Source organism: Scardinius erythrophthalmus (assembly GCF_964197995.2).
Source record: "Scardinius erythrophthalmus genome assembly, chromosome: 9".
NCBI classification, from domain to species: domain Eukaryota; kingdom Metazoa; phylum Chordata; class Actinopteri; order Cypriniformes; family Leuciscidae; genus Scardinius; species Scardinius erythrophthalmus.
Genome location: NC_138229.1, coordinates 45,238,580 through 45,251,104, shown reverse-complemented (window position 1 = coordinate 45,251,104; position 12,525 = coordinate 45,238,580). Strand labels below are relative to the sequence as shown.

At 38.1% G+C, this 12,525-nt stretch overlaps 1 protein-coding gene across 15 annotated transcripts in view; it reads left to right on the top strand.

Annotated features, from left to right (window-relative positions):
- The window catches only part of LOC308695281 (transcriptional adapter 1), a 65,011-nt gene that overhangs the window by 16,297 nt on the left and 36,189 nt on the right, over window positions 1-12,525 (top strand). For 6 of the 15 annotated variants that reach the window (XM_081373377.1, XM_081373366.1, XM_081373378.1 and 3 more), the window contains exons 7-9: window positions 2,200-2,356; window positions 9,086-9,148; window positions 9,495-11,685. In XM_081373377.1, the coding sequence (XP_081229503.1) occupies window positions 2,200-2,356; window positions 9,086-9,148; window positions 9,495-9,632 (358 nt within the window). In that variant the 3' untranslated portion in view covers window positions 9,633-11,685. Of the gene's footprint in view, window positions 1-2,199; window positions 2,357-9,085; window positions 9,149-9,217; window positions 11,686-12,525 lie in introns of those variants that run through there. The other 9 variants (XM_081373370.1, XM_081373367.1, XM_081373371.1 and 6 more) reach the window with 2 other exon arrangements.

Sequence of the window (12,525 nt, the reverse complement as noted above, 5' to 3'; positions counted from 1 at the left end):
AGTATAGGACAGTAGAGGTATAGTACAGTAGTGTACAGTATGATATAGTAGAGGTAGAGTACAGTAATGTACAGTAGAGGTAGGGTATAGTATAGTACAGTATAGTACAGTAGAGGTAGGGTATAGTACAGTATAGGACAGTAGAGGTATAGTACAGTAGTGTACAGTATGATATAGTAGAGGTAGAGTACAGTAATGTACAGTAGAGGTATAGTATAGTACAGTAGAGGTAGGGTATAGTATAGTACAGTATAGGACAGTAGAGGTAGGGTATAGTACAGTATAGGACAGTAGAGGTAGGGTATAGTATAGTATAGTACAGTAGAGGTAGGGTATAGTATAGGACAGTAGAAGTAGGGTATAGTACAGTATAGGACAGTAGAGGTATAGTACAGTAGTGTACAGTATGATATAGTAGAGGTAGAGTACAGTAATGTACAGTAGAGGTAGGGTATAGTATAGTACAGTAGAGGTAGGGTATAGTACAGTATAGGACAGTAGAGGTAGGGTATAGTATAGTACAGTAGAGGTAGGGTATAGTACAGTATAGGACAGTAGAGGTAGGGTATAGTATAGTACAGTAGAGGTAGGGGTATAGTACAGTATAGGACAGTAGAGGTAGGGTAGAGTACAGTAATGTACAGTAGAGGTAGGGTATAGTATAGTGCAGTATAGTACAGTAGAGGTAGGGTATAGTACAGTAGAGGTAGGGTACAGTATAGTACAGTAGAGGTAGGGTATAGGACAGTAGAGGTAGGGTATAGTACAGTATAGGACAGTAGAGGTAGGGTATAGTATAGTACAGTATAGGACAGTAGAGGTAGGGTATAGTATAGTACAGTAGAGGTAGGGTATAGTACAGTATAGGACAGTAGAGGTAGGGTATAGTACAGTATAGGACAGTAGAGGTAGGGTATAGTACAGTATACGACAGTAGAGGTAGGGTAGCGTACAGTAGTGTACAGTAGAGGTATAGTACAGTAGTGTACAGTATGATATAGTAGAGGTAGAGTACAGTAATGTACAGTAGAGGTAGGGTATAGTATAGTACAGTATAGAACAGTAGAGGTAGGGTATAGTACAGTAGTGTACAGTATGATATAGTAGAGGTAGAGTACAGTAATGTACAGTATAGGTAGGGTATAGTATAGTACAGTATAGTACAGTAGAGGTAGGGTATAGTACAGTATAGTACAGTAGAGGTAGGGTATAGTACAGTATAGGACAGTAGAGGTAGGGTATAGTACAGTATAGGACAGTAGAGGTGGAGGACTGTACAGTATAGTACAGTAGAGTACAGCAGAGTACAGCAGAGTACAGTAGAGGTGGAGGACCGTACAGTATAGTACAGTAGAGTACAGCAGAGTACAGTAGCATACAGTAGTATACAGTAGAGGTATAATACAGTAGAGTACAGCAGAGGTATAATACAGTAGAGTACAGTATAATATAGTAGAGGTGTAGAGTACAGTAGTGTACAGTAGAGGTTGAGTACAGTATAGGACAGTAGAGGTAGGGTATAGTACAGTATAGTACAGTAGTGTATAGTAGAGGTGTAGTACAGTAGCGTACAGTAGAGGTATAGTACAGTAGTGTACAGTAGAGGTATAGTACAGTAGAGGGCGCCACTCAAACAAACCTTTCAGCTTCTGTTCTGGATTAAAGATCAATAGGATGTGAAGAAGGAAGTTCAACACTCTTATTTCTAAATCTAATCTAAAGTCATTTTTGCTTATTAGTATGGTTGAATTAGATCATTGAAGGTCAGCAGCAAAGACACTGGTTAATAAAGTGAGATTAAATACTTAGTGTATTTGTGTAATTTAATATAGTTAATTATAAAAGTTTTGAGTAAAATTCTGAGATTGCATTTCACTGTTTTTATTCATTTTGAGGAACACTGAATGTTTCTGTGCAAGTGAGACGAGTAAATGCATGTTCACATTTAGTCTAGAGCTACAATAACCATCATACTCAACACCTCTTCACTTTGTTTCTCTCAGCAAGAGAGCTGTCAGTCAGTAAATGTGTGGGAAAGTAACTTGGATATTTTGTTGTAAACTGAAAAAATAATGCGTTACTTTTCTAGTTACTAGAAAAAGTAATCTGATTACGTAACTCGAGTTACTTGAAATGAGCTACCACCGTCACTGCAGCTCGTGATGTAAACGTGTGTGTGTGTGTGTGTGTGTGTGGCAGGCCTCCCCCGAGCGCATCACTTCCTGCCGGCCCTCCTCCTCAGGTGTCTCCGGATGATGCGGAGCAACAGGCCGCTCTCCTGCTGGCGTGTTCAGGAGACCGTGTCCCGCCTCCACTGCCGCCCATCAGCGGATACGACCTGCTGGAAGCCCTGCAGGTGCGCCGAACACACACCAGTAGTTCATAACTCTAATTCATACTGTGGTCAGTGTGTGCTTTATTCATACTGTGCCTCTGTGTCACAGTAAACCAGGGACTGAACACGTCACTAGCTGTGTTTCCTCTAAAACTGCTTTTATGTGCATTTTGGGATATCGCATAAAAAAAAACCCAGCCAAGATGTGCATCAGTTCTGAACATGCACATACAAACGCCTGCAATTAAAGCAGATACTCGTTTTATCCGATAACACACATAAACTAAGATGGAAACACATTTGCTGAATAAATTCCTCAAACTCACATGACTTTGGCTCAGCGTGAGCTGTGATTGGATAACTGATCTAACTAGTGGACCAATGGCATCGCAGCATCTCTAATGTTGGTTTGGTGTTTCTGAAACGCCGGAGTCGAAGTGTGTGATCAGGATGATCTGGTGTAATTCCCTCCAGAAGCGTCTCTCACACGAGTGTGTTCCCGAACACCAGCATCCGAACGCAGGAGAACACGACAGCATTGGTGTTTCGTCTGACGCTCGGAGACACACTCGTTTATGATGGAGGGAAAAACAGCCACATCACAGAAACTTACACTTTTATTACTGATATTTTGAGCCAGTTTCCCAGGAAGTGATGCTTTTGTTCTCTTGAACACATGGGATGGAAACGCTGCTTTATTCGCAAATGTTTTATGCCATATTCCAAACCCTTCTGAACTGAGTTTTTTTTTTTTTATATAGTTTTATTTGTAAGTTATGATACATGAAACAAAGCAAATATACATGACATTACATTTGTCATTTTTCTTTTACAAAATCAGACTATATACCAACCCCCCCCCCCCCCAAAAAAAATAAAAAAATAAAATAAAATAAAATAAAATAAAAATAAATAAAAAAAATTAAAAAACAAAATTACATCTAAAAAACACAACAGCAATTCAGACCCCACTTAATTGGCTGTACTTATCATTAGCATAAAATCTAAAACATAAAACATACGGAATGTTAATGCAATTAATTTGCAGTAAGAGAAGGTAAAAGCTCCAGAAAAGGTCCCCAAATTTTTTCAAAAGTTTTTGGTGATTTCCTTACATTGAAAAGGATTTTCTCGGGGGTGCAATATGAGATGAGTTCATTGATCCATTGTTTTCTTGATGGAGAATGAGCCGACTTCCAGTTCACTAATATACATTTTTTCCCCGCAGTTCCTGCCAACAGTGTGAAATACTTTTTATGATGAGAAGGACCTAATAAATCAGTATCCCCTAATATCCAAATTCTAGGATCGTTACTAATTGGAATATCTATAACCTTTGAAGATACATCAATTATATATTCCCAAAAATCATTCAAAACAGGGCAATTCCAAAGCATATGGAGTAAATCTCCTTCAGATGCTTTACACCTTTGACATTTTGCAGATATATCAGTATTTAACATGTGAAGTTTCTGAGGAGTATAATATGTTCGATGCAGGATATTAAATTGGATTTGTCTATGTTTGGTAGATATTAACATAGTTTGCATTCTTTCCATAATACATTCCCACTCCATCAGATCATATTTACAGTCAAGGTCTCTTTCCCATCTCTGCTTCAAGATTACGTTGTCAAATGGCTTAAAATTATTTGTTAATGTACTATATCCTACAGAAGCAATACCCTTTGGGGAGGACACAATCGTGTTAAACATAACATTTTCAAACGGCGATAGCATTGGACTTTTAGGAAATGTCTGGGGGGTGATCTCTTTGACCCAATGCCTGACTTGTAAATATTTGAAGAAATTATGTTTTGGGATTTTATATTTCTGGGATAGAAATTCAAAGCTCATTAAAGAGTTATTGGCATACAAGTCATCCAGTGTCTTTATACCTTTACTCGCCCATGCTTTTAGAATACTATCAGCAATACCAAGAGGTATAATAGGGTTTTCACAAAGGGGTAGATGCCTTAGCGGAACAGCACTAAGACCGCCTATATTATGCGATTCCATCCATGCGAAAAATGTATGAAGTATTAATGGGTTTTTAGTGAATGTAGACAAGCATCTTTTTGACCCCAAGAAGGGAACAACCTTTAGTGGGATGGAACCCATCTCCCACTGTTCTATTACTGTCCAGCTAGTATCAGCCTTATCAGGATGCAGCCAGATCCATATAGGCCGAAATTGCGAAGTTAAGTAGTAGTGTCTAAAATTTGGAAGTTGTAGTCCGCCTTTTTTATATGGTGCTTGAAGTTTAAGAAGTTTTACTCTGGGATTTTTGCCTTTCCATAGAAAGTCAGAAAGTGCTTTATTTAGTTCCGTCTGCCAATTAATGATAAGGGTAATTCTTTCCATTTTAGCATATCATCTTTCACTCTGTCCAGAAGTATGGAGTAATTTTTTTTGAACATGTCATCATGTTTTAAGTCAATCTGAATACCTAAATATTTAAACCCATTAGTACACAGCTTTAGTGGTGTAACTATATATTTTAACTCATCTGGTATATTAATAGGAAATGCTTCACTCTTTTCATAATTCAATTTATAGCCAGATATATCACTGTATTCCTCAAATACACGTAGCAAGGGGGGGATAGAGAATTGTGGATTAGTCAGATATACCAACAAGTCATCAGCATAAAGGGATAATTTGTGTTCATTAGTACCAATTTTAATTCCCTTAATTACGTTATGGGACCTTATTGCAATAGCGAGGGGTTCGACAGCCAGGGCAAATAATAAGGGAGATATAGGGCAGCCTTGCCTACAACCTCTAGATAATGTAAATGTATGTGACGTAATACCATTTGTGTATATTTGTGCTTTAGGAGAATTAAAAATAGTTTTTAAATATCCAATGAACTTCGACCCAAAGCCCATGGTTTCTATAGTTGCAAAAAGAAAAGTGGGCTCAATTCTGTCAAAAGCCTTTTCGGCATCCATAGACAGAATAAACATGGATAATTTCTGATTTTGAGCAATATCAATTATATGTAATAACCTTCTAATATTATCGGAGCCTTGTCTATTCTTAACAAATCCTGTCTGATCTGGATGTATTATTTTTGTTATAACAATTTCTAATCTTAGGGCAAGCAATTTGGTCAAAACTTTATAATCAGCATTAAGGAGACTTAATGGCCTATATGACCCACATTTTTGCCTATCTTTCCCTGGTTTATGAAGTAATGTTATTGTTGCCAATTCCAGGGAATGTGAAAGTGAGCCTCTCTCAAGTGATTCTTTAATCATGTTTGTAAAAGGAGTTAATAAAGTATTTGAAAACGACTTAAAATACTCAATTGGGAAGCCATCTGGTCCAGGGGCCTTGTTATTTTCCAAAGCATTAATGGCTTTAAGTACCTCATTCTCAGTTATGTCTGAATTCAATAGTATATTATCTTCATCATCAATCTTAGGTAACTGTATTTTATTTAAAAAAGATTTAGCTCCGACATTTTCCTGACAGTGATCAGTTTTATATAAAGTTTCATAAAAGTCCTTGAATAAAGTATTAATTTCTTTAGGATCTTTTATATATCTTCCATCATTTGATTGTATCATGTGAATATATCGATCTGATTCTTCTTTTTTAATTTGCCATGACAATAATCTGCTAGTCTTATCTCCAAATTCGTAGTAGTGATATTTTGTTCTTGCCATAATAGACTCAACCTTCTGGGTGCACATGTTATTATATAATACCCGTTTTTTAGTAAGTTGTGTCAAGCATTCTTCATTATTAGTCAATGAATGTTCTAATTCCAATGATCTTATTTCTTTTTCTAACTCTGTTAAAACAGCTCTCTTTTCTTTTTGTTTATAGGCCCCGTATGAGAGAATATGTCCTCTCATGAATGCTTTAAGTGCCTCCCATATAACTGAATGTGAAGCTGAATTAGCATTAGCTTTAAGGAAAATTTGAATTTGAGTTGTCATAAACTGGATAAAATCTGGGTCTTTCAGCATATAAGTTCTAAATCTCCAGTTTTTGGAGTAGGGTAGAGCCATTGCTGGTTCCCACGTAAGCTTGACAGGGTTGTGGTCAGAGATGGATGCAGGAAGGAAAATACAGTCCTTCACTTGGTAAGCTAATGTTTGTGATACTAAGAAGAAATCTATTCTTGAGTAAACATTATGTACATTTGAATAAAATGAGTAGTCAGTTTGGTCTGGATAGAGATTGCGCCATACATCATACAGCCCCAAGTCAGTCATGCCTTGATTCAGAATAGCTGCTGCTTTTGATTTATGACATTTTTTTGAGGATCTATCCTTAAGAGGATCTAGAACTAGATTAAAGTCACCTCCAAAAATACAGTTGCCCTTAACAGTAGCTAATCTTAATAGTAATTTACTAAAAAAAATTGGGTCATCATGGTTTGGACCATAGACATTTACCAAGGTTATATTTTCCCTGTTCAATTCACATTCAACAATTACATATCTCCCAGCATTATCAGAGTGTGTATTTATCAGGTTAAATTGTATTTTTTTATGAATTAATAATGCTACACCTCGACCACTAGATGAGAATGATGAGTAATAGACCTGACCAACCCATTCTCTCTTAAGTTTTCTATGTTCCTGATCTGTAAGATGAGTTTCCTGAATAAAAGCTATATCAGTGTTAACCCTTTTTAAATATGAAAGCACCTTTTTTCTTTTAACTGGATTATTTATACCCCTAACATTCCATGATACACAATTTAAAGTACTAGCCATTTGCCGTGAGCTTTAAAGTATCCGTGCAGGTCTCCATTAACATAATGTTTTGCTATTACATAATAAATGTACATCTTGCTGCGTGAAAAATGAAAAATAAAAACAAAAATCCCCCGAGGTAAAATTTTAACTTCAAGAAAATGAAGAAAAAAGAAAGAAAAAAAAAAAGGCAAATTAGCTCGCCTTTAACCCTTTGCTACTGAACTTGTAGCTGACAGTAACTGATGAGCTATATATTCATCTATATGACGTGTCAACTCTCCTCCTCCGCTAAAATATAAGTGTATCGGTCAGTATCTTTCTATTATCATTACACTTATTGAATCGCGGACAATTAACAAACTTAAATTCAAGTATTCGACTATATTACAAACTAGACTAGATGAACAGTCAATACAACATTGGAAAAATTGTGGTCTTGCAGCGTTGCGATATTATTTGTTATGGCCTTCTGTCAACAAAATAAAATAAGAAAATGAAAAATCTATACTTAAGACTCACATGTGATCTTTATATGAAGGCCATTAGAAAGTAACGTATCTCAATTCTCATTCAGGAGTAGAAGCATCTGTGTCCTTGCTTTGTGAATCAATAAAGTTCTTAACCTCAGATGGCGTAGAGAAGATCTTGGCTTTACCCATGTGCAGGATCCGAAGTTTGGAAGGGTATACGAAGGAGTACTCGATTTCCCGATCTCTCAACATTCGCTTCACCACCGTGTAAGCCTTCCGATCATTCTGCAGCTCCGCGCTAAAATCAGGGAAGAGATGAATGCGCCGGTTTTCATAGTATAGCTCCTTACGTTCTCTCGCAAGTTGAAGGATTTTCTGCTTCTCTCTAAAGTTCAGGAATTTCGCCACGATTATCCTTGGAGTCGTTCTGTTTGACGAAATATTTCCAGTTCTGTGCGCCCTCTCAATTGTCGGCGGAGATGGAAAGTTTTCGGCGCCAAGGATCTCTGGAATAATGCGTTCCAGAAACGAAACCATATTGCCTCCCTCTGATTTTTCTGGCAAGTTAACAATACGAATGTTAGATCTCCTGCTTCTGTTCTCCAGGTCTTGCACTTTATCTTTAAGGTAGGAGACATCCTTCTCCAAGCAACTGACTGTCGATCGAGTGTCTCTCAAGTCGTCCTCTGTGGCGCTTACTCTAGCTTCGACCTCGACCATCTGTTCAGATAATGTTGTCATAGAGGTTTCGATACGGGTCAACTTGGTCTGAATGTCAATGGTCATCCTGTCAATTTTTTTGCTGATGTCCTCTTTGCTGGCTTTGATCTCTTTCCACAGAGTCTGTAGTGATACTTCACCTTCCACATCTTCGGCCATATTAGTTAACGTGTCGAGGTCGTCAGTTTCGGCAGTGTTGCTAATTGGTCGTGTTTTACGTCCTTTTCGGCGTAAATTGTGTTGTGCCATAAACAAAAATGTATTTCCAGATACTAATAGACTCAAATGTCTTCCAGTTAGGGAGATTAATGAAGGATTTTCGACGAATATTATAGCTAATCAGAGGAGCTCACTAAAGCACGTCTTTCCTCACCGCCTGCATCACGTGGCCCCCTCCAACACCTGGCCTGAACTGAGTTTTAGCTGAGAAATGTAGCCTTATAATATAGGCTTTCATCTGTAGACTAAATGCGTAATATGCATGTGCACGCCATCATCATTTTCACAGATTCGTGTTTTTGTAAGTTTACACGGAGATTATCAGTTTTTCTAAACTTGCACCTTGGAAACTGTTTCAAAGTTTGTGTTCTCGATCACCAAACACTGTTGTTGTGCAAGTGAACGGCCAGAACACATTAAAAGTTTCTGTTTTCTGTGAGAACGGTGCCGTGTTAGCGGCCCTAAGTTAATAACTAATGATCTTTACAACAGAAGTGAATCGATCAAAACTAACTTTATCTGGACAATAACTTTATTAAAGCCAGAACAATCTCTGTTACTGTAATCTCCTGTTATCACTGTATAAATGAAGGCTGACAATATATCTGTGCATCCGTCCAGCAGACCTTCAGTGACTTTGCTCAGGTTTTCCGCTGTTGTTCTTCTCACAGACGCCTGGTTTCTGTGGTGAGTCGAGCTTTCAGACTGGGTGTGTGTAGTTAGAGTGATATTGTGTGTGTGTGTGTGTGTGTGCAGGTCCAGCGCAGGGTGATGCCATCTCACAGCATGTACGCGCTCAACATGGAGCGGATCCTGACCCGACTCTGGCATCCCAGTCACGAGGAGCTGGAGCAGGACCACATCCACCGCCAGCACCTCACCATGCTCAGCTGAGACACGGGTGTGTGTGAGTGAGTGAGTGAGTGAGTGAGTGAGTGAGTGAGTGAGTGAGTGAGTGAGTGAGTGAGTGAGTGTGTGTGTGTGTGTGTGTGTGTGTGTGTGTGTGTGTGTGTGTGTGTGTGTGTGTGTGCAGGTCCAGCGCAGGGTGATGCCGTCTCACAGCATGTACGCGCTCAACATGGAGCGGATCCTGACCCGACTCTGGCATCCCAGTCACGAGGAGCTGGAGCAGGACCACATCCACCGCCAGCACCTCACCATGCTCAGCTGAGACACGGGTGTGTGTGTGTGTGTGTGAGTGAGTGAGTGAGTGAGTGAGTGAGTGAGTGAGTGAGTGAGTGAGTGTGTGTGTGTGTGTGTGTGTGTGTGTGTGTGTGTGAGGACGTCTGTCGCGACACCATGTACAGCAGTGATCGGAAGAGAGAGAGTTGGGTCTGTCCTTCAAACGAGCACAGACTGACACGAGACGCTGGGCATTAATATGTTGAAAGGCAGTAAATGTGATTTTGTAAATATTTGTTCTCAAGTCTAGTTTTTGTATGTAAGTACAGGACATCTCAGTGTTTTATATCTCTGAATAAACCTCAGTTCCTTTGTAAACTGGTGCAGCACAGCTGAACAGTCTGAATGAACTGAATGAATATTTAACTCAAGATAGAAAGAAATTGAAGAGAATCTCTTACGGTCTCTTTCAGTAATTTAAAAGAAGACTGATACGACTTTCAAACTGGAGTCTGGGAGAAGGTTGAGAGAAAAAGTTTGAAATTGTAAAAAAAAAAAAAAAAGATTAAATACTGTACGTTTTATTATAATACAAATTAATTAGCATTGTTTAAATGCAACATTAAAATTAATTAAATTGGTATAAATACATTTTAGTTTAAACAAATAATAAATGAACACATTTCAAAAATAAAATTTGATTTAAATAAAAAATAACTACATTTAACATTTGATTAAAAAATAACTCAAATATTAAATTTGGTAAAGCTAAAATAAAACTTTATTTAAATAAAAACAAAAGCAGTAAGTGATTTCTGAGAAACACTGTTGATGTTTGAAATCACCCCAACATGTCGATGAAGCTGAAGTGAAGTAAAGTAAACTGTCCTGTTCCTGGAGCCAACATTACTACAACAGCAGATCTCGGCTCTGTGAAACAGCGTGACTCTCGTGTGGAGCAGAAACATCAGCTTTCTATCGCTGAAGCTCTTGCCTGATCATAACCCCTCTGAAGTCTTATTAATATTACTCCAAACAGCACTTTCAAGAGACAGACATGTGTCTGGAGTTTCATCACTTCAGTCATGACTGATTTGATTATTGCCTCCAGGAAATGTCAGAATCAGCCAATTTCCAAGAAAGAACATTCCTTAACGTTAGCATTTGGTTATTTTATAAATAAATAACGTTGTAAATAACCTCAAAAGAACGTACAGAACGTTTGCTATTGACCATGTAAACTAACCTTCTAGTTAAAACCTTGCAGATGTTTTTGTGTAATGACCTATAAAGAGCTCTAATTAGTTTAATACAGCACATCTGATCTCCCGTCTTCCACAGAAAGCTGCAGACGATAGCAATTTACAATTAGCAGTCATTTTGTTACTATAATGTGTGAGAAACGTTAGATAACATAACACAAAACAAATATTAATGTTCCATTTCTGTTGAGAAAACTTTCCTGGCTTACCAGAAACGAGCCTAAAATCCCCTTTAGTAAATGTTCTACAAATAAAGCCATGGTAACCAATTGTATTTATTTAAATTCAATTTAAAAATTCAAAATAAAGTTCTGTGCCCGGTTGCATAAAGCACCTTAAGTTTTTCCCTTAAGTGTGATACTTAAGGGGCGATTTCCCCTTACCTAAGAGAATAACTTAAGGGTGTTGCATATAATCTCTTAAACGGTTCTCTTAGGTAAGGGAAACATTTAAGTGTTTCACGACAGCGATCCTGGATTCACGTTATAAAAGTCTGTTGTTGCCATAGATACGCAAAACACTAAAACGCGCGTCGTGTCTAGGACAACTGTATCACACACCAGACGCGCACTTTCTCAGTTTATGGCCAGCAATATTGTTATGTTTAAGGACATTATGGAATTAAGATAATGTCTGTACGTTATGTTATGACTGTACTGTACAATTAAATATAATCGTTGCTATAAGTCTGCAGTCTGAACACTTTACCTCAGAGCGTCGTTAACTGAATGAATTGAGAATATCACCTGAAAATCCGATACACACTAATTGTAGCCTACATTTATTGAATGGTAGCCGATTTATGCACATGTAAAACATATCCCACTACTGAAAACTCCCAGTTGCAAAAAAAAAAAAAAAACCCCGCAGTGCTAAGCATTTGTAACACCGCAGGTAAAGAGTGGTTGCGATGTGTGACATGGTCAAGGTCGCTCTCTAGTTTGTCAGCGATGTATTGCGCAAATATTGCGCGTCGATCAAATCGGTATTCTTGCAACAATTTTTCAGCGCTAAAATGGTCCAAAGGGTTCTCCCTATCCCTAAAAATTCTTCTTGGCACATAATGATCTTCAGCTGGTTCCATAAATTCAGCCATGTCGTCTTATTTTTGTCCGCGTTACTCTTAAGGTTACGATTTCCAAACCTTAAGTTATACTTAGGGAAATGACCGTTAAGGGGTTTTATGCAACACTTAACGCTTTTTAAGGGATTATTTAAGTGAAAAAACTGCATTTAAGGGAAATTCTAAGTGTTTATGACGTTTCACTTAAAGAAACCCTTAAGTACAGGGATTAAAGTTCTCCGTCGCTACGACGGATTTCCGTTAATTGCAGCAAGTCCATGACGGATTTCCGTCATTGCTTAAATTCACTTTTCATAATTTTAAGGCCGTAAATAGGCTTTCATTTCTCAAATAGTGTAATAAATATCTTAATTTTAGTTTGAATAGGTCTTAAATTAAGGAAAGACGAGGTGTATTCACCCTGCTGAGGGGGATGTGATCAAAGCCTGGAGTGGAGCAAAAGCACGTTCCTCTCTCCACTCTAAGCACTCTGTAATCACTCCGCTCATAGTCCACTCCGGGTTTTCAATTACCGCTCACGGAAAGTGCATGTCAGGCTACAGCTGAGCGCTGAGGTAGAACTATATTTCAGTGACACACTTATAATGCAGGTAGGG